Source organism: Struthio camelus, chromosome 3, assembly GCF_040807025.1.
Source record: "Struthio camelus isolate bStrCam1 chromosome 3, bStrCam1.hap1, whole genome shotgun sequence".
Lineage (NCBI taxonomy): Eukaryota > Metazoa > Chordata > Aves > Struthioniformes > Struthionidae > Struthio > Struthio camelus.
The window spans coordinates 117,692,195-117,714,082 of NC_090944.1; the positions used below are offsets into that span (position 1 = coordinate 117,692,195).

The following is a 21,888-nucleotide window of genomic DNA, read 5'->3' on the forward strand; positions in this document are numbered from 1 at the left end:
AACATAAGAATTCTTTTCAAAAAAATTTTAACTTATGAATTATACATGAAAAAGGATAGTAATTAGTCATGTTACAGTCTCAAATCTACCTTCTGTTAAAACTGTTATACCTGTCTAATTTATTTTGTCAGATAAAGATTAATTTTTATTTTCTAAAAATTCATAACATTTTCTTAGGGTTTCATTTTGAATTTTTCTGAATTTTATAATGGACTGTCGCTTTCAAAAACAAATAATAAACTAGTACTGAAAATAAGTAGTTTTTATTATTTTTCCCCATTTAGACAAAAATGGTATTACTTGCCCTTCTGCATAATCTGTCCTTAGGAGCTTTTCCAACCTGTTTAAAAAAATTCAGCATAATTAAATAATTTTTATTGTAAAGTATGTATTGTCCTAAGATTTAAGCTAATACTTAGCATTTTCCTAACACAAGAAGAGGAAATAGTTCCTTACAACTACATAAGGGATTACATTGCAGAGCTTTCTTTTGAAAAAAAGATGATTTGATACAGATCATACAACACAGAAATGAATATCGCTGATGCCAGTACAGTTTCGTTCATCCTTCCTAATGTCGAGATTTAAAAATAAGGCCCCAAAGTCCTCATTCAAAGGCAAAAGGGAACTAAATAATTACCCGTGATGTCTATAATGCAAGACTAGAACTATAATAACAAGCATGAGATTAAAAAGAAACATTAGAGAACAAGAGGAAAGGAAAAATGAATGCCCTGGAATAATCACTGGGATAGGAAAGGTCTAACAAGAATGTTATCACATAATGTTTTCACGCTTTCTGGTCTAAATTCCTCAAAAGAGACACCCCAGTCATTTCCTGTTTGGCATAAAGTTACTATGGTGTTGCTTAGATGCAATTTCTGCAAGTAGAATCACATCCTACAGGTGATGAAAAGCTTGCATCAGTGGAAGCTCGCTCCGCCGCAGCAGAAAGAAACCAGACTGCTGTTCACAATGCCATGGCAAAGCCGGAGAGACATGCCAGAGTCCTGAATCACAGCGCTATTTAAACTTGAATTCAAGCGATCGAGCACTGTGTTTCAAAGCCTGAATAGGACAACTTCCAGCTGTCATTTTTGGAACTGATTAAGTGCCAACAGCTATGCTATTTGGAAACAGTATTTTTACTGTCGGTGAGAGATCAGTTACGCTTTTGTTACATAACACAAACCCTGAAGGCTCTGAATCATCTCTTTCAAAAGTACCATAAATAACAAATGTTGTTAACTTTTAATAGTTATTACATGGTGTTAGTTTGAGGTGACAGATATGATGTGTGCAAAAAAAATGGTTAATAACAAATGCAGCAGAAAACCTTTATTTTCTTCTCCTGCAGGCATTAATATAGGCAGAAAGAATGCTGTTAAATCTAAACAAAGGCATGTAGAACGAATGGAAAAGAGTCTCTGCAAAAGAAACACCTCCAGAAATTCTGTTTCCCTGAACCTATTTATTGAAAGGAACACCACAGATAACAATATTCTCTAATTATTTTAGAGCTAAGGAAAAAAGGGAGAAAATAAGAGGCACAAAGGAGGAGGGGGAGAGAAGAAGTGAGAGCAAATCCTCGTATTCTTTAAATCACTGTCAACACCTTCCTCTTTTGCTCATCTGGACCTTTATGCTAAAAAAAACATTTAGCTGCTGCCCTACATCGGGCAAACCAATAGGCAGATTCTCTTCTGCATTTAAACATCTATTATTTACTGACACTACTCTCTCTCAGTTGTCTTCCTGTCCTAAACAGAACTATCTTCCAGTAAACAGATCTGCATCTGCATCTATATGCATGCAAAATTGAAGTTGAGCAGGAACAAGAGTGATAAAACTCATAGTAAACAAGCTGCATACTAGAGTAGAAACTAATTTAGCAAGCTAGTGCAAGTTACAAACACTCAACAGCATTCGCAAAGTGTTCTGCATCCAGAAGAGTAAGAGCTCATTCATACACCCAAAACCTGGGCCCCAGCAGGCAGAAAAGTTACTGCTCATAGAAACCTGAAAGTGTCAGGGCAATAACCCTCAGGTGCAATAAACAAGCCTATGGAAAACACTTATTGCTCTCCAAATTAAAAATAAATTTTATATATGTACGTATGCATGTATGCATGTACACACAGACACACACACAAAATCAGGAAGAAAAAGTATATACTCCTTAAAATAAAATCATTATTAAAAGGAGGTTTAGGACAACAGGTTTTGCAAATATTTTTTGCTTAGCAATTCAGTGCATTTTTGTAATCTGCACTGGTTAAGAGCCTTCATTACATCAGCCAATTTCTCCTATTGCTTAAAGCTACCGGTAGTTGATCACTCCAAAGAACAGATACAGTATTTTAAAATAAGCATTAATAAAGCAGTTAATAAAAGCCAGCCTCCAAACTACTGTCATGATACTGCACTCACTTTGTCCATTAGATAAGTAGCAGAAGAAAGTCTTTTTACTATGAACGTATTCCACATCATCAGAGCGATACCTAGAACAATCACATACTTGTAAGCTCCAAGTGAATAGAAGAAACATCTTATGTAACAGACGGAGCAAAATAGGGCTAAAATTCCTTTAACAGTGGGGAATTGAAAACAGATGGTGAGTGAAACAAGAAGGTAACGCCAGGTATCCTGGCTGCTTTACACTTGCACTTTAGATTTCAGATTTCTCAGGAAGAGACTACTTTGGTGCCCAAAAGCAGACAGAAATACAACAAGTAATTCATTTAAATTACTATATTATACACACTGGGTTAAACATTGTAGGGATACCATAACTTTGATGGTAAGCATGAAGGCTTAAAACTGGTGCTTTAGGCATAGCATGCACTATGTTTTCATACATAAATAGTCTACCAAAAGTCTACCAATTCTCATCACATACTCTAAAATTTGGAGTATCAAGAAATCCGTGAAATGTAATTGGCTGCAAGAACTGCCCACCACTGTTTGGAATAAAATTAAAAAAAAAAATAAAATTCAGAGCAATTTTTTTTTACTATTTAAGTTATACGTACGTTAGCTTTATCTACCCAACTTATTTCCATGCTTATGGTGGAAACTATCAGTTTTAACAGGAAAAAACAAAAAAAAGCTTGAATGTCAGCCCAAAGTCTTTTCAGACAACATCGCCATCACTCCTACTAAAATGCACATACTAGTCTACAGACAGTGAAATGTTTTTACAGTTTCAAGAGATCATCTTTAATTAGAACTTTTTACCTACCGTGTTGAACGTGAGCATTAACGATACATCTAAGGTGATCTATAGACCTAATGAGAAAACATGCTTCCTTATGTAAAACAAATAGAAAAAAGTAAAAGAACAAGTTATTATATTATTCAAAGTTTGTTTTAAATATAAACTATTGATTCTTAAAGGGTGCAGGAGATTACTCGTTTCTGACAGCTATAGAACTCGAGAGGAAATTATTCTGACATTGTAATCTTCTCTGCTACTATGTCAAAAACATACATGCACATGCAAAGTATCTTCACGAAACGCACTGACTTTAGCGCTATTTTCGAGGCTTTGTTTCAGTATGCGTGTACTGACATGCCCTTTGCTGAAAGAACCTCCACTGACTAGTAGCATTCCGTCTTGCAAATACAAAAGTCATTTGTGTTGGAAACATTACATTTCACTCCACACCATTATGGTAGAGTAAAAATATCAAAGGAAACTTTTATTCTACAGCAAGGGGTTATGTTGCACAGACATGAGGAGCACTAATCTCAATTTTAAGATCATTGTTAAAATCCTGATAGCATTAAAACTTAAGGCAACATTTTCTAACATTAGAGAAGTTGGAGGAGAACAGCGGAATAAAAGCAATATAGGTAACTTTTTTGTTTTGTCTTTTGCTATGACAATTCCAGGTGTGGGCTAGCAAAAAAATCTCAGCAGAATCTTCAAGAAATCTCTCTTCCCTCTTTAAATGGTACGGATTATAGTCTAACAAATTTAGTATTCTATGATCTGTTAAAGTACATACAGAACACAGGAAAAGTTCATCTTTGTTAGCAATACTTAATACATTATTTTTTATGTATACAAAATGCGATCAAAACATTTGAAGCAGCATGAATCCAGTGTCTATAGTTTCAATTTTCAGAATCTGATAGCTTAGGAACACGCTCTCCTGCCTTTGTGAGGTGCCGCACAACTTTAGTACTTCTGCTCACTTTCTCAATTAAATTTGTACTTGCAACTTACCACAGAAAAATATTAACTACTATTCTTTAAAGTCAGTGTCTTAACTGAAATGTTTATGAATTAAAACAACATTGTGAAACTGTTTCTAGTGAGATGTTTTTAACCATTACTCTCCCAAGATGAAATTGTTTTACCTCTGGGTCCTTATTCCATTGCACTACATATTCCCAACAGCAATGTGCATGGAGTACATCCAGTTCAAGACTGCAAGGAAATTGCTCATAGGCTAGTTGCAGCAGCTCTAGGATGGAGGGCAAAGAAAAAAAAAAAAAAACACACACCAAACCTTAAGTTACACACAGACTTATTTCCACTATAATTTCTGCTACTGCAGGACAGTTTTAATGAAAACACCTTTGAAAACATTTAAAATTTGAAAAATTAATTTTATTTTCTTACCTAAGATTGTTTCCAAGCCTGCGTCTGCTTCTGGTTCCTCAAGAAAGATGTTATTATGCATTTCTACTGATTCTTCAGTACTATCAGTATCTTTTTTGCATTTTGCCAAATTCAGTACAGCAGGACTGAAGCCTTGCTTAAAAACCCACTTCGCTACAGTGTCAGCGACTCCTCCTAAGACATTAAAAATATATATATAATATGTAGTAAGTGTATAACAGATGAATTACATTTCAGAAGCAAAGGACAAGTGAAGAGATACTCATGACTTTAACTGATGCCATTAATTATATAATGATGACTTTGTCAACTGGTTAGATGTTTACAAAGAAGTCTTTCCAGCAATACCCTTTTATTACAATTTTAAAAAAGAATTCGGTGTGCCTTTTTTTGTTTTTTAAATTAAGGAAAATAACCAGCAGAAGAATTTCCAGTGCAGGGAATTTCACAAAGTGGGTAAGAATAGCTTAGAAGTCTGTTGGAAAGACAATCAACCATCTTTCTGGCTGAAAAAAATATATATACCTTTTCCACCTTCAAGCAATTTCTTTACAGAAAGCCTGCCCAAAGGCTCAGTCTGTAGAGAGGAAACTCTCTTTGTCCTCTTGCTCACTTTGCTATGCAGGAGTGTTTGAAGAATCAGACAATCCTCTAACTGTTTCAGCAAAAGATTCCAATATTCAGTATCAAGAGAAAGTGCTTCCCATGACTCCGTGTCCGAACCTACAATTATTTGGGAAAACTAACAGAACATATGAGCTGTTTTAGGTCCAGTTATCTAAAGTAGCCCAGTTTTCTTTAAATATTAAAATTGAAAGATACATCTTAAGAGTTATTGCATTTTAAAGAATAATTCAGTTCAAGATATGAATATTAACTGTTATACAAAGGTAAATTAATATCCTATACTGCTCAAGACACACAAATTTCTCAAATGAATGCATAAGGAAATAAAAGGCCCTGATTTAGTCCCAGTCTTTAATTCACATTTAGTTAAAAAGTGGACTACAATCCCTTCAAACAGAAATTAATTCTTCCAACTCCTCCACTAGACAAATCACTTTTCATTCATTATCTATAGGGTTAATCTACCTCTATTTCCATTTCCCTCCATATTTAAAAAATAAAAGATATATATCATGTCTCATGCCCAAAAATTAGAACATACTACATCACCATTCTGTACATTATTTTGATGCTTCCCATATTTACAAGCAAACGCTTTGCCAGGAAAGCCAAGAATCTTTCCTGTAGAAAATCTGAATCTTTCCGTTTCCTCCATCGATCTGATTTTTAGCGTTTTGCACAAAGACAGCAAACCCTTGAATTCTTAGAGGTCTGACCTTTTAGCAGTGTTAGGCTTTAAGTCACAGGACGGTGGAAAACGGGGGAAAAGATAAACGATTTTATGAAAAGGAAACTGTGGCTGTTGCTTATTCTTTTAAGAGTAAAAGAGAAGAAAATGTGACAGAAGACAGCGTATGGTATACTGCAACATACGGTGCTTCACCCAACATGCCCATTTGAGTACCAACTAAAGGTTTAAATATATAGAATTGCAATAGTTCAGATGAATGTGCAAAAATACTACAACACTCCCCCACAACTTAGGTATAATATTTGCAAGCCCTAAATTCCATCTAGTACCTTAAGATAAGTAACAAAAAAATACACAGGCCTACTACTTTTTAAGCATGGAATGATTTTTGCTCTTTTACATGACAATGCTGTGTGCAGTTTCACAGGGTTAATCACAACTTTGTGAAAAATGCATTTACTGTTAAAAAAAAAAAAAAATTCATCACCTTAAGAAGTAAGGCACAGTAATATAAAGGCTAAAGAAAATTCACCAGTATATTAAAAAAAAAAAAAAAAAGAATTGCAAGTATATTAAAATAGGCTTGCTATCTGAAGTTCACTGAATTTTTGAAACTTATTTGGAAGTTGCATAGTCTTTTTCTACACAAAAGTATTTGCTATCAAGTATTTGCTACACGTTTCATTATATATACTTAAATACTCATAGCAAACAATTCTAATATACCATTCACTTACCTCAGCCTAACAGTCTTCAAATTCCATTTTTTTAGGCTTGCAGGATGGCATGCTCCTGCCAGTGTGAGAATGACAACAAATGAATGCCGAGGATGTTTTACTCCACTAAGGCTCCAGCACGCTGCTTGATATTGATACAGTAAATAAAAGAGAGGAGAGAGGTCCAAGATTACTTACCCTTTTCTGTGTCGCACTGTCAATTATCTCTGCAGTAACAGAATTTCCCACATGAGCAGACACCAGGGCTGCGACATTATTTTCAGACTGAATACAAGCTGTACGCATCTGTTGCCACCAGGGGGAAACTGACTGAGTGTCCCACGACTCATCTATGGCAACTGTATGGAAGGGGAGAGGAGGACATTTATTAATAGCATTTATTAATTCAGCCTATATCAGCGGCAATTTTCAATTACTCCACAGTGACTGCATTATCTTTTTCTAGATATTTAGCCTACAATTTCTAGATCACAACTCAAATTTTAAATGGAAGAGCCAGAATGTGAATTACTTAGAACCCCAAATTTCACTGGTACAAAAGAGGCAATAAACCTAAATTACTAGGCAGTAAAATCTGCTGCACACTTACTACATCTAAGGAACGTTTCAAAATGACACTTCACCACACAAACAACTCATCTTTTGTGATTTCAAGATACCGTATGTATTCAATGTACTCAAGCTGGCTCTCTTCAGGCTACCTCACGCTCAGCGCAATTAATTCAGACAACAGCAGTGGGCTGCTCGTGCTCCCAGTTTCAGTGCTGTCCACAGCAGCTCTCTGTGAGGTAGGAGAATCAGTCCTCCTCCATTACACAACTTTCCCCAGATAACGGAAAGCTGATTTCATAGAGCATCCCTCAAGCTACCGAGGTATTCAGTAAGAAAGTGCTGCCACAATAACTGTGTCTCGATCCGTGTTAAAGCAACTTGAAGGATTTCTGAGTACCAAGTAGCACAAGGGAGAGGGGCAGTACTACACACCCAAAACAGCGAGGAAGGGGAGCTTGACCCTCCCCCATCTTCTGGTGCAAAAAGGAGTTTAGTCATCAGTGCAACTTCAGTCATTAGTGAAACTGCAGGTTATGATGTAGGACTTTAATGAGGGCTTTGACTGTATTTTTTTTTGCCATTTACTTCTTTTAAAATGCATTAATGTTCAACGTTTAGCTCTCTTACATAATTTGCTACAGGAAAAAATGCCTAACTGATAGTAGTCAGGTACCCTAGATGTAAATTAGTCATTTTTTAGTCAGTCTAGTCAGAGCAGTAAATGTCTAATAATTAATCAGTCATGTCTAATGTTCCAAATGCACATTTCACCTTTCATTTTGCTCAGAAGCAACAGCATAGCGTGAAGACAGCCGATACAGTCTGGTTTATCTAGAATATCCTTTTCCATGGAAAGCCACAAATTGAGGAGGAGTGACTGCAGGAAGAAAAAAATATGAAATAAAAGTAACAGAATGAAACTCTTCAGTACTGCAATATACTTAGCGCAAAGAGTTGCTTGAAAAAATTCTGTGTCCAGGAGCAGGACTGTTGTATCCATGAAACCTTACTAACATAGAAAGTTATAAGTATACTGCAAATGGCACCCTATGACAGACTTTGAAGTGAAATAATACAATCAATATCTTCCAATTTAAAAAAAAAAAAAAATCTTAGAAAACCCTCCTTTAAAGGCACGGCCACTTAATACCAGTAAGTCAGCCATCTCAACTTTGTAAAAAATAGTACAGAGTTACTAATATTTCAGCTGAAAATCTTAGCACCTATTTCAGTTATCAGGTAGTGAATGGGAGAAAAGCAGCAAAGTACCAAAATTCCCAGCAGATGAAAGATAAGGATGATGGTCTGAACTCTGCTAGACAGATTCTGACAAATTTCCTTTGCATTCTTCTTCTTTTACACTTCCTTGCTCGCTTACAACAAGGAGTTGTAAAAAATGTCTCAGTACCAATTGTTATCCCACTAAAACCACTCAAGTTATTAATGCAGTTTATCTGAACTTAACTACTATATGATTTTGTTTCTCTTTGCAAAAGCATTGAGGAAAGTTTTACGAGACAGTGTTTGTAGTTCTAAAAGCATACTTTAGATATTACCACTAGCATACCCACCAGATATTTCCTACTAGAAGATTTTTATTTTCTTTCTTTTACATCTGTTAAGTGGAAAGTATAAATAGGAGCATCCAAAGAACTGAATGTGGGGGCACATGAGCATGAAAGACAGTCTGAGTACAGCGCTGTTACAAAGGTCAACACTCAAAACTTTTCATATCAGTGTTTTGCCTTCAAAATACTAAATCAGAAAATTTTAAAATATATAATATCTTACCAACAAGATTTGAGGGCTAAAACCTGCTGATTCCAATGTATGACACATTTCTTCAGTGGAACTCTCTCCATGCAAACATTTCCAGAAGAAAAAGCTGCCTGAAGCAAAAAATGAATTAAAATTATGAATGACCTAAAAAAACCACAGCGTATCTCCTCCCATACTTATACCAAAGTCCACCTTATCGATCTGGTCGCGATTACTGCAATACAAAGGACTAAGTTACATCTAGGGTACCCTGACAGTTTACCCCTCATGGAGAAGGTTCATACAGATTCAGCCTTCCTCCTACCAGCCAGGAATAGGACCAAAGCACTGTATTTTGGAAGATAACAGCAAAGAGAGCATCTGTGGTTGAAATGATTACTAATTTTAAAAATTTTAATTGCTCCTCTGCAATAGAACACGCATGCTGTCTCACCAGCAGGCAACCCTTTCCACAGCGGACCTAAGTGTTCCACCTCTACCGAACGCACGTGGAAAATGAACTTCTAACAGAATAATGATTATGGTACTGCTTGGACTATACACTTAGTGCAATTCATACAATGGTTTGAAGTGTCAAACAAGTTTATCCAGCAAGTAACCCATAACTGTGTGGCAGCACGTTGCATCTTGTACAGCAAACCAGAGGTATAACTGCATAATTTATACCTTATCAGTGCTATAAAAAAAAATCTGAGTGTCCCTTTGAGGCAAAAGGAAATTGGGAAAAGACCATCTTCAAGAAACCATCTAAACTGCTCAGCACGACATTTATGTTTCACTTATTTTCAGGCCACCTACCTACAGCTGAATATCCTCATAAGTTACTGAGGATCCCAGTCCAAGGAGGTGGGGAGAAGAGCACTTCTATCCTAGTTCTTAAGCCCAAGTATATTTCCATGGTAGAAAAAAACGCAAATGTACTTAAGTAGACTTAAAACTACTTAGAAACAGCCTTTGATCTTTATGTAGATGAAAGCCAAGCTCTTTTGCTTAACTTTTCAGTCCCAATTCCTCTGCAAGTCTGACAAGGCCAAAACAAGCAGGTGGCTACCGAGTGAGCACCACACAGTGCTGTGAACAGAATTGCCCGTTTGCACCCAAAATTCCCCAGGAAAGAGTCATCTGGAAACACAGTGCCTTTCAGACAGATTTAACTCAACCTGCTCCCACTAATTATTTCCCAAGAGCCCCTCAAGTCAGGAAGAGGTCTGCAAACTAAAGCAGACTACTAGCAGTAACCTGATCTCAGATACCAACAGACACCCCAGAAAGGCTCATGACCTCTCCCCGTCATTAGAATTTCAGATCAGCATTGTCAGAAATCTCCCCTACTCCACAAACGAAGAATGGTTATTTCCTCATCTGCTGCTCCTGGGCGCTCCTCCTCATGCTGCCTCCGGCCAGCCTCCCCCCACCTCTGAGGCTAAACTCCAGTCCTATCACTGATAACTGTTGAGGTGCTGTGACCAGGACAGAAGAAAAGTGCAGGACACAGCTGCTCCATAGAGTACCTAGTTACCACTTACTGGTGGATCAGCCTACTGGTGTTAATCAGTAAATGAAAAGTAGTAACAGGGCTTTGGAGTAAACATATCTGCAGAGGTAGTTAACTACTATTAGCATTCACCTAAGCAGAAAGACCTGTCCCATGACTCAAGGTAGAATCAGAAGCTACCACTTCACATACTACTCTGGGGTGGCAGAGCTTAGAAACCTCCAAGTTAAGGCTAAAATATTTATTTTTAGGTTTTTAGAATATAATCAGTCTTTAAGGTAACCAGACAAACAGTTCAGCAGTTCTTACCCAAAGCCACATATTCTCCATCTTCCATATTTTTCACATTAATCACATCCTTTTCGTATTCTAAATACTCTAAGAACGTTTTTACAGGCAGCATACAATCTCTCTCATCAGCAACCCAAACAGCAGTTTGAGGGTTTTCTTGCTTGTAGTTCTCCAGTAACATTTGAAGCCTATGAAAATCCTTTTCATCCAGTCGAAGTAGCTTAGCCAAGTCCTTAAAAGCAAGAAAACAACAAAATCCTGTATCATACAAGACTAATGCACAGGGGTTTTTTTCAGAAAACAGTGAAGACCAAAACAAAACTCGAGTCAAATCTTTTCAACATAAAAATTAGTTTTAAAAGGGCTAAAATAAATGAATAATCTCAGTTATTTGTATAGCTCAAAATGAAGAAACATATGCCCTATATTCAGATCTTGCTCATTGTATGGATGTTATCTATCAAGCAAACAAGCCTATACAACACCATTCTGTATGTTTTTTAATAAGTTCATAAGCGTTTCTATAAATTATATCAAAAGCAAGACAAATTATGATGCAGACCACTGCCTTTACTTAAAACCCCAGAAACAAGAAAATATCAGAATCTGTGATTACTACTGGTCCCAAAATACCCCTCTTCAATCAAAAAAGATTTAAAGAATGCCCTGTGGGCTTTGGATAAATGACTGAAATCAGAAGCTAATCAGGGCTCTATTTAATTTACCCCTCAGTCTCAATATTCTGTGACTGCCAAAGGATTTCAGGTTGATTTTTTTTTCTTTTTCATTTTTTATACAAATGCTTAATAATAGGAGTTATAAATCAATTACTTCACAACAAGTCTCAGTTAATAAAAAACTGTTAACTTGCTTAACTACTTATTTCATATGAGGCATGGAAAACGTGTTTTTAATGTATACATCATCACTCATTACTGACAGAACTGAATTTTGAATTTACTCACATTATCTGTGGGTGGAGTGTCTTCCTGTATTCTCTGAGAATTTAGTTTGCTTACTAGTTCATAAAGATGTAACAGTTTCAACTTATTTGCACAGAACTGTAGTAGTGCTTCATCCACACACTCGAGCTCTGAAGAGAAATAAAATTGTGTTTTAATTTCAGTATATGGCCTGGAGCAGTGAAATGTATTTTGCAGCTGCATTAAGCTCCTTTATTAGAACTGGAGACCATATGTAATTTTTTTTTTTTGAAGTACTGTTGCTTGCAATGGTTATATTTAAAATCACGTTAGCATAAAACAAAAATTATTTTTACCAGAAGAACTAAAGAGAATGTTATTAGGCTGATTTTTAAACTGAAGGAAGTTGGTAATATGAAACTGAACAAAGACAAATATATTGCTTTCTCCTGGTCAAAGGCCAAACCACAGACACAAAAATGAAAGACATTAAGTCTCAAACAGATTATCTTTTATCAATAATTAAATGCCAACCTATAATCTTTTATTCAGGCTGCTAATGTTTTAATATAGCACATCCCATACACTAAATTTCCAAGACTAAGATTGCAGAAATACAAAAGCTATCATCTTACAGAGATGATACATCTTTTTTTTTTACATCTTTTACATCTTACATCTTTTTTTTTTTTTTTAAATAAGTTATAGCTTCAGGGAAATACTCGCCTATCCTCACTAGTCTTCTACCTATTACTTGTTTACTACTTTAAACTAAAGAATAAGATACCATTCAAAAAAATGGATCGTATCAGAGGAAGTAACTGCTGCTGTTTGCCTACTCCCTGATTTTGTACAGAAAAGAAGGCAAGCCAACTTTGAAGGAACAAAATTGGACAAATGCTCTTTTGCTGCAAGCTTTATATCACATTTCATCATGCATTATTTTTGGAATATATCATCTTCAGGCCAAAACAGCTCCTAAACACAATTTTCTCCCAGGAAATTTAATCACCTTTGACACATTGCTACTAAAAATCCTACAAACAAAAAAGAAACCTGTACAGCTTGCCATACAGTCACTTGACCTTTCCTTCACAACCACAGCATTCATATAACTGAACATCTGCTTCACAATATGTTTTTACCTACTAAGCACAAGTGGAAGCGCGCCTACTCCTGTGAAATTAGAAAGCTGGAACATCAGGAAAGTTTATTTACTTTGGCTGGCAGGAAATACTGTGATGTATGGATGCAAAAAAGCCCCACACTCAAATGAAAAACCTGAGTAAGCATAGAGTCCTGTAAATCTTTTCAGTGCAAAAAAAAGGCACGTTTTCATTTTATTTTTCTTTGTTTTTTAGGACGACATTCAGGAACGGGTAACAGTAGCAACTTAGAATGCCAGATCTTGCCAAGGCTGGGTAGAGAATTACGCACGTGAAACCCTCACTCTCTTCTACCCACTTCAAGAAAATGGTTGAAAACCCACTGATACCTGTGGAGGAAAGATTTCTCCTCAAGGCTTTGAAACTAGAAAAGCATATTGTCGCATTCTCACTCAGGCAGGGCAAGGGACACAGCCATTCTAATGGACAAATAGTTTATTAAGGACTTCCATACAACAATGGTAGAGATTGTGACCATTAGTCTGTTGCTAAAGCCTCAACTCCTCCTCCTAATAAGCTGAAATGTTCAAAAAATGAAACAGATATACAGACTTCTAATGCATTCACACATTACTCAGCAGAAGTATGTGAACCCCAATACACGTGAAAGGAAGTGGCAGGCATATGCTTCTCTGCTCTATTCCTCAATACCCAGCTAGGCCTCCACAATGGGGTTGGTCACTCAAGCACAGAGAAGGTTCTTCCAGTTTAGAAAGACACAAGTTTGTCATTTCAAATAAACAACCTCACAGAATTTCAACATAATTTTTTTGAATGGGTAATGACATTTCCCCAAGAGAGGCTCTGAAAACTCTAGAAAACGAGATGAAATACAACTCTAGTGACGTTTTCCAAGAAAGGATAGTGGGCATCCGGCCACAGCTCAGATCCTCTGTGATAACGATCCATTAGATTAGAATTCACACATCTGAAGCACCATAAACTTACTGCCATCCTTAGCAAAAGAAAAACACTGAGAAACTTCTGCACAGAAAAACCTGGGAAATCTTCTTTCAGAAGAAAGCCTTTATCAAATGAAAACACTGAGCCCAGATTTTGGGTTGGGTTTTCTGTGGGGGGGGGGGAGGAGTTGGATGTGTGTGTTTCATTTTTTAAACACATAATCACAGGACACTAAGCACCTGACAAGAACAGCAAAGCACACTTATTAGCAAGCGATTTGATATCTACATGGAAGAAAAAAAAAAAAAAACAAAACATGTGAAAGTAACAGCTTGTGATACCTAACAGCAAAACTAAGCAGTCTCCTTGTGGAACAGAATAGTTCCACAATAGCCTTACACCACTAGTCTTTCATCAAGACTCCTTGCAGACAAAGTGCAAATGACTCTCCATATTTACAAAATAAATATCCACCTACCTTGTTTTTTTAAATTATCCATTAACGTCTGAGTGATGTTTGTAAGAGATAAGAGTGGCAAGCGTTCACTTGTCAATATACTTTCCAGAGCCTATTAAGCAAACATTCAACAGAATTAAACACTTAATTTTACTGTGAAAACATGTAACATAAGCCCACAATAGCACAACTTTGGGAATGATTTTCAGCTGCTTTTTGTCTTCAGGTATATTTGTTACATAATTTGATCCTATAGCAAGCTCTGCTCTATTTACCTTATTTCAATTTTATCATGGAAGATACCTGGAGGAAGTCACAAATCAAATATTAACTCTAGACAGTATGTTAAAAAAGCACTCCAGTCTGATAACGAAATTTTTTTTTTCAGTGTTCAAGTAACGATTTCTGAATATTCACCTGTTTCTTTGTAGCAGGGTATTTAATATCAAGTATTAATTCCTTTGCTTCAGCTTCAACCAAGTCTGTAAACAAAGACAATGATGTCTTTAATTCATATTTTCCAGCTAGATTGTAAAAAGCAAGGCAATCTGCACCCTAGCTAAAATGTACATGGGTTCATGCTATAGAGCTGATGGACACTATTACAAGAGTTGCCACAACAAATGTAGTAGCAGCTGAGTGGAATCTCTTATCCAGATTTGTCTTTTGTAAGAAATATGTATTACATGTACATTACGGGGACATCTACACTCAAATGCTAAAATCAACTCTCCCATGACAAGGCGTAATGGCTTGCAAATAGCCAATGCTTCACATAAGCACTCAAAGTAGAGTTCAAGTAAGATGTAAATGGCAGATAAGGCTTACAATGGGTCCTTGTATGGGACAAATTTAATCTGGTAGCTTCTAAAACACACAAACCATTTAAAAAGATCCTGATTCATACAGCTGTGAGCATGCACTGCTATCATACCTGTGATCATACACTTACAGAGCAGATAATACAATTCTTAACGTTGATAACAACGTTAAGAAATTATACAAGAGAACCTACCTGGATCTGAGGTTTTGGCTTTGAGTAATGCATTTAACTTCTTCACTAGATGCATATCCTTGGCTCGCTCACTCTTTTTATCACTAAAGGGAAATAATTTTACTTGCATATATGAAGAAAACTGAAATGAATGATTTAGAAAAAATATAGGTTTCTTTTGTTCATGCTACCTTAAGATAACATCACATTAATAAAAATCAAGTTAATGCATATTAATCAGTGAGACTATTAACAGAGTAATACACTATTCAGCTTGAGAAGGAACACCAGAATTGTTCTCTATAAATAAATAAATTATTTCCAAAACTAATATTGAAATTAAGTAGGGTATTCAGAACACAGAAACCTCTTACCTCAGTGCTAAATGAAAAGGTACATGGATAGTTTTCACACTTCCAGAGACTGGATCAAGAAGACATATCTGGTAGGTCTGAGGCTGCCATCCCTGACTAGTCACATTGTTTAAACCCATTATTTTATAACCAGGATACAATAATCTGAAACCAACATAAAAACATGGCCTTTACATTGAAGAATGAAATCAGCTACTTTCCCTTTTCACACACTGAATAAAAAGGGGAACAGTTTCACTAAGCTAAGGCTTAAGAACTGCTAACTGATAACGTTTATCAGGAAAAACTGCAGAGCCACAAAGCAGGACAAAAACCCCTTCTATAACACAACAACAAGCTCCATTCGGTAGAAATACCACTGATAGTGCAAAAGCAGCCTACCAGCACTTCCCGCTCTTGCCACCGGAATACCCCAGCAGTGCAGCTAATCTATCTACATGCAGATCACTTCTTACCTACAGTACTTCCCCACATTGAAGGCCCCGACCCGAGGCCCCTGCTGAGTGCTCCACACTTCCAGGATTCCTCTCCTTGGAGCGTAGATCACAAGAAACTGAGCCACTCTGCTTGGACCCTGTGCATGTCCAAAAGGAGAAAAATCCATCTTCTCAGTTTCCCTCTCATGAAGGTCCTCTACAGTTTGTATCCAACCAATTTCTGCATCGCGGTATCCTTTGTAAGAGAAGAACAAAGTTCATTAGAGTACAGAAATTAACAAATGAATAGTATGCATCAGTTTACCTAAGAATTACTCCTGCAGCAAGCTGTTTTAAACTTTGTTTCAAAACATGCACCATTGGCCAGTAGCCAGGCTTCTTTAAGAGGGATCTGCGGTCCATGCACTTTGAGCACGGCCCACTAGAGGACTCCTCAGAGCCAAATGCAGCCTCCTACGGAGCTTTTTTGGGAGGGACCAGATCTTCTCCGAGAAGTCACAGAAAGTAAAATGCATCTGGTCTGTACTCCTGGACATTGTACCAAGACAAAAGCTTCTCTGAGAAGAAAGCATTAAAAATATATTTATAATAAGATATATTACACTGAGAAGGTTGCAGAGGGTCCGTAACTTGATTAACGAGAAAAGATAAGACTTCTCAAAATGTTTTCCGTTATTTCACATATCAACAGCCTGACTCATAAGGCTCTAACAGGCAGAAGGCTGGCAAATTGTAATTGTGTGTTTGTCCATCATATAAAGCTTGGAACTGCAGCAGGAAATCCTAGATAATATTAAGCTGTCAGGAACAAAGGAAAAAGTGAATAAAAGCACAGTATTATACCAAATAAGCTTCAAATATGAGAGGAGAGTGAACAAGGGAAACGTGACTACTCTAAGCTATTTTACTACTGTTAGTATGTCTCTGAAGTAGGTACTATTTTCCTGCCCACTAATCTTCTGAATTGGCAGTGTGGGAGAGGGACAGCAGAGCTAGAGATTTTCTCTGTTCGTAGAACTTATCCTCCATGTGATAAAAAGCTGCAAAACTTTAATCCTATAGGAAGAACCAGGAGTATTGTTACATTAGCTAGAATTACAATTACAAAAATCAGTCAAGAAAGCTTAACATCTGTATTTTCTTACAAAAAAATCTTTGGTTTAGAAGAGACTAACTATTCCCTTCTTGCGTAGTCACCACAATGAAATGAGAAACTAACAAGTCATATCTATTATTCAGACTTCTGCTTAAAGAAGCATCACAGAACTTACCAAGAGAAAGAATCTTGGAAAACAGAGCTAAAACTCTTCAAAAAATGGTTAGGTCAGAAGCTTTCTCTTAAGATACAGTCGGGGGGGGGGGGGGGGGGGTTTGAACGCTACATCTACACAATACAGACCAAACAGACCAAATTCTTACCATAGTCCATATCTGCACTTCAAGGACTGGCACAACAATGCCCTCACTGAGTTCATATTAGATCTGTCTTTAATTTGGTTTGTAATAACGCAATGTACTAAAATCTTTCATAATGATGGAAAAGCTCCTGGGATTCTAAGCCAACTCTGAACATAGAAGCCCAGCGGTCTGACGCATATTAGTTGCTACACTGATATACGCTAGCACACCTTTCCACATGCGAACTGCAAGTCCTCTTGTAACATCCAGTAAAATAACTCTTCCAAAGTCATCTGTTACTGCTGCCAGAGTGTTACACGGAGAAAGACATATTCTTTCGCCATGGCGACGGGAATCTGGAAGTCCAAACCTAAAAACCCAATAAAAAACACTAAATATCTAAGGTAAGTCTTCAGAAATAGTAAACAGAGTATCTTATATGGACTAAGATTTTTTTTAAGGTGTCATAAAGATATGGATAAAATTAAGAGCATATTATGACTAGAGTTTTTGTGCTACTGGGAGATCTTGCAGATGTGCTAAAGTTCTACTGAAAACTAAAAGCTGGTAAAACATGAAAGGCTAATAAATAAAACATGAAAATTTCAGAAACTAGGATTAGCAACTGCCTTATCAAGGATCTCAGAGAAGTGGGTTACTTTATAAGTCCTCTCTTATTGCCAAACACCCTTAAGAATATTTTGAAAAATCAGGAGAGAGTCAAGTTTTTCATCAGCTTTCTTGAAATCATTAAGCTATAAACTGGCATGTTCGCACTCGCCCCTTCTTTGTTCTCCTCGTGTCCAGCAGAGAAATAGGATACCTCTTAATTTTCGTGAGATGTTATAAGCTATCACAAGCAGCAAGTATCTCATGCAGTGTCTTTGAGGCACTTCAGAGAAACTTCAGGCTTGACAGTCATGCACTTATGCTTAAATAGTGCAGATTGTGCTTTTATAGTAACAATAAACACACATGCACACTCACACACCCACTAGAAGTTACACAGAGATGAATAAAGTAATTTGTAGAGGAAGTTATAATGCGATGAAACAAAGATTAAAAGCAAGTCATCTGCAAACTATCATTCCTGCTTAAAGTCAGGAAAAAGATAGAGGTTGATCAGCTACACAGTTTTCAAAAGGAATTTAAATAATCAAGAACAAAAGAGCTTCAAAGCAATTGAGATGGAATGTCAAACTTGCCTGACTGCCAATGGGGTGGCAGGTTCAACTTTTGGTTTCTGTTTTTGGGCAGTTTCTTCTTCATGTTTGCTCTTCCAACCAAGCCAGCCACTTCCAACAAGAAAAAAGTATTAGGAGAATCGTACTTATGGTTCTAAAAATCCTCAAACTATTACATGGCTACGAAAACAAAAATCATTTAACATTATTTGTATGTTATTACCTGGCAGCATTAAATAACGCTGAAGTCAATTTACTTGCAACTGCTAAGGCAACATGAGACAAGAGTGGCTGTGAGCTACCCTGAAAGGAAGGAGAAAAGTGTTTAGAAAGGCAAGAAATACTTCTTAGACTGAATTCAACTGCAGAATAGTTTTTCAGGTCTCTTATGGACTTTCAACTCAGAAAAGCATAGCTTTAAGATTCTACAAAATTTTAATTCCTTGTCCCCAGAAAAGCCATTCTGATATCTCTTTACCACTTCAAAATCCTCCTGCAAGGCACTAGTAGCTCAGTATTTTTCTCCACAACAGAAGTTAAGAACCACTTTGCGTATGATTTATCATGAAAGGTTAGCTCTGGAATCACAGAAGGCTTCGGTACCACAGAAAGTATGACTCCAGCATGCTTGCAAACACCGACAGTAGCAGTTGCCATAAATACATTGAAAAAGCAAGTGCAAAACCAAAATTCTGATTCTAGCACTTTCAGTCAACTTTTGACCCCTGATAAAGACAGCACCCTTTTAGGGTCACAACGTACAAGACGCACATACGTACATTGCCATCCTTTTCCTCCAATATTAAAGAAGAACATGTAAGTGTGCTCACAGGCAACACTGAGCAAAAACTGTAGTTCTGCTATATGAACAGATACTATGATAAAATTTGCTCAGTATACCCAGGCCATATATATAACATGATCAAAGCCCAAAGCTCTCCAATAATCCGTGAGGTGCACGTATACACAATCTCAACCTAATTTTTTAAAACCCTTAAGGTACCTCAAAAATTCCCCCCTCCTCGCCAAAATAAGTTTACTCGATTACTACATTGATTTTAAGATAAAGGTTCTCATTGGCAGCAACCTGTGGAGACATCACTAACACATCCAACCCAAAGAGATTTTTTCCTCCAGATGATACCACTTTCTGAAGATCAAGAAGAGAGGGAAATGTCAGCATGAAATGAACATAAGAATACTTTAGCAATACCCCTACAGAAAAAAGAAGGATTAATTATTCAAACAGTTTCAGTTAAGTCAGCTTTGTAGTACATACCTCTAGAGCAAAAAAGAAACCAGTAAAAGGATTGGATCCAACAGTAACATACTGAGACATAGCAGGTGGGCTATTTTTTATAGCTGCATTATATCCACCTATATTGGAGGCAGTCTTCATTTGATCAAAAGGAGACAGTGTTGTGATACCTAACAAAAAAAGCATTAAAATGAGTGTCTTATACTTTCAGAACAAAGGTACACGATTTTATTCCCGGCTCTAAAAGTCTAAGTATGTTCCCACCTTCTTGGCTGACCAGCAAAAATTCAGGGGGAGGGTAAAGGAGGAAATAAAGATCTAGCTACACAAATTCCAAGGGAAAAACAGAAGTAACCTAATGTACTTAGGTTATTACAAAAGAGTGTTTGTTTGCTTAAGAGAGCAGAAGCCCAGTACAGTTTCCTTCAACAGTAAGACAAAGCCACCTAGTTTTCATAAGAAACTGAGCAAGATTTGTCATGATGATGAAAAATAGGAAAAGAATCTTACATGACAAGGAAGGGAAGCTTCCCACAGATTGTGTGATTATTAACGGCTACTAAACCAGGAGACATGCACATTGAAGAACAGTATCAGTGCTTTTTAGAGCTTAGCAGCAAAAGTTTTTCAGCAAAAGCACATTGATGGCTATCCAAATGCACTTCACTTGCCTGTTTAACACACTTCTGACTACCTACCTGCTTTTGTGAAAGGGAAGGAAGAGACCTGCCTGTCTGATAAGAACCCGGGCTTCTGCAAGTTCCTAAGGAGTCAAAGTCTTTGACAGCCAGGTTTTTTTCGTTTTGCTTTGGTTTTGGTTTTTTTTTGGAAATGAATAATCTAAACTCATCATTTCTTGAGCGAGCCAAATTCACACAAGATCCATGCCGCTCTTATCCTGCCTGCCGAACAGTTCTTTAATCTGGTAGAAACGGCAAGAACTGAATCTGGTGTAGTCTCTCTTGGCTGTTCTGTTTCTTACCAAACAAGAGGATAGAGTTACAATTCTAATATCTTTTCCCCTTCAAGTGCAGGGGGAGGCAATATATTTGTTTTGATGGTTAATGGGATCGTTTACAAATTCACCCTTCTCCCACTATTCTTTTTCAGCCAAACAGTACCACAGCTCCATACTGTAAATCCTAATTTAACAGCCCTAACACACCTAGTTTCATTCAGCTTAATGTTTGAAAGTAAACAGAAATGCTTACCAATACTAGCATGGTCAACGATTGTGTCCACATCCTGCAAGCCCCACTTCTTATAAGCTAATGGTGGTGGCTGAACATTCTCATTGCCAGATGCTGCAGCTGACAAAAGTTGGTAAAACACACACACAAAATCTTCATTGAGTCAAAGACAAAGGAATAGCATAACTGAGTAAAACAAATTTTCAATACATTCTGAAGCCACAGAATAACCTAGTTTTAAATTAATATATATTGAAACAACTGCTGAGCTAAAATGGAGCTCTGGAATACTTTCCTTGATGTACTTAAAACATTTAAGAAAAAAATACCTGAATAAAATTTCATGTGATATCCATCACAACTATATTTGCTCTTTGCAGAGAGCTTTGCCTTACCAGTCATTTACGGACTAACATTCTGTACAAACTACAGAATGCTACTACAACTTATTTCTCTGCTCCAGGCATGTTTTAAAGGAAACTCCTCAGCCAAAGTAATTGCAAAGCCAGCACATTCACAAGATATGCCACAGTTTGAAATACAAACACCGTTAAAACTAAGGCGATGACTCAAACTCCCCAAAAATGTATTACGATAAACACATAAATGGTCAAGAACAAAAAAACATGTAGGACCATTGCTGGAGATATTACAGCTAGTCTTAAGTACTTGGCTAGAAACAGTGATCTTCTCTCAAGAAAACAGTAGGATGCGTTTTGGTTGCAGAATTAGATGGATCTTTCTCATTATAGCTAAAATTAGTACCTGCATCTTTTCTTTCCAGTTTGCTGCATGATTCACA

The 21,888-nt window shown here is 36.8% G+C and overlaps 1 protein-coding gene across 4 annotated transcripts in view; it reads right to left on the reverse strand.

The window, feature by feature from the left end:
* RAB3GAP2 (RAB3 GTPase activating non-catalytic protein subunit 2) overlaps window positions 1-21,888 on the reverse strand; it is a 52,551-nt gene that overhangs the window by 7,025 nt on the left and 23,638 nt on the right. For 2 of the 4 annotated variants that reach the window (XM_068939884.1, XM_068939883.1), the window contains exons 9-29: window positions 21,108-21,206; window positions 19,918-20,066; window positions 18,862-18,941; window positions 18,660-18,749; window positions 17,685-17,824; window positions 16,075-16,291; window positions 15,620-15,763; window positions 15,267-15,349; window positions 14,669-14,733; window positions 14,273-14,363; window positions 11,768-11,895; window positions 10,821-11,034; window positions 9,029-9,126; window positions 8,009-8,114; window positions 6,863-7,023; window positions 5,156-5,372; window positions 4,631-4,804; window positions 4,366-4,472; window positions 3,242-3,308; window positions 2,431-2,501; window positions 305-340 (exon numbers count right to left, since the gene is read on the reverse strand). In XM_068939884.1, coding sequence (XP_068795985.1) covers window positions 305-340; window positions 2,431-2,501; window positions 3,242-3,308; window positions 4,366-4,472; window positions 4,631-4,804; window positions 5,156-5,372; window positions 6,863-7,023; window positions 8,009-8,114; window positions 9,029-9,126; window positions 10,821-11,034; window positions 11,768-11,895; window positions 14,273-14,363; window positions 14,669-14,733; window positions 15,267-15,349; window positions 15,620-15,763; window positions 16,075-16,291; window positions 17,685-17,824; window positions 18,660-18,749; window positions 18,862-18,941; window positions 19,918-20,066; window positions 21,108-21,206 — 2,537 coding nt within the window. The remainder of the gene's footprint in view (window positions 1-304; window positions 341-2,430; window positions 2,502-3,241; window positions 3,309-4,365; window positions 4,473-4,630; window positions 4,805-5,155; window positions 5,373-6,862; window positions 7,024-8,008; window positions 8,115-9,028; window positions 9,127-10,820; window positions 11,035-11,767; window positions 11,896-14,272; window positions 14,364-14,668; window positions 14,734-15,266; window positions 15,350-15,619; window positions 15,764-16,074; window positions 16,292-17,684; window positions 17,825-18,659; window positions 18,750-18,861; window positions 18,942-19,917; window positions 20,067-21,107; window positions 21,207-21,888) is intronic. The other 2 variants (XM_068939886.1, XM_068939885.1) reach the window with 1 other exon arrangement.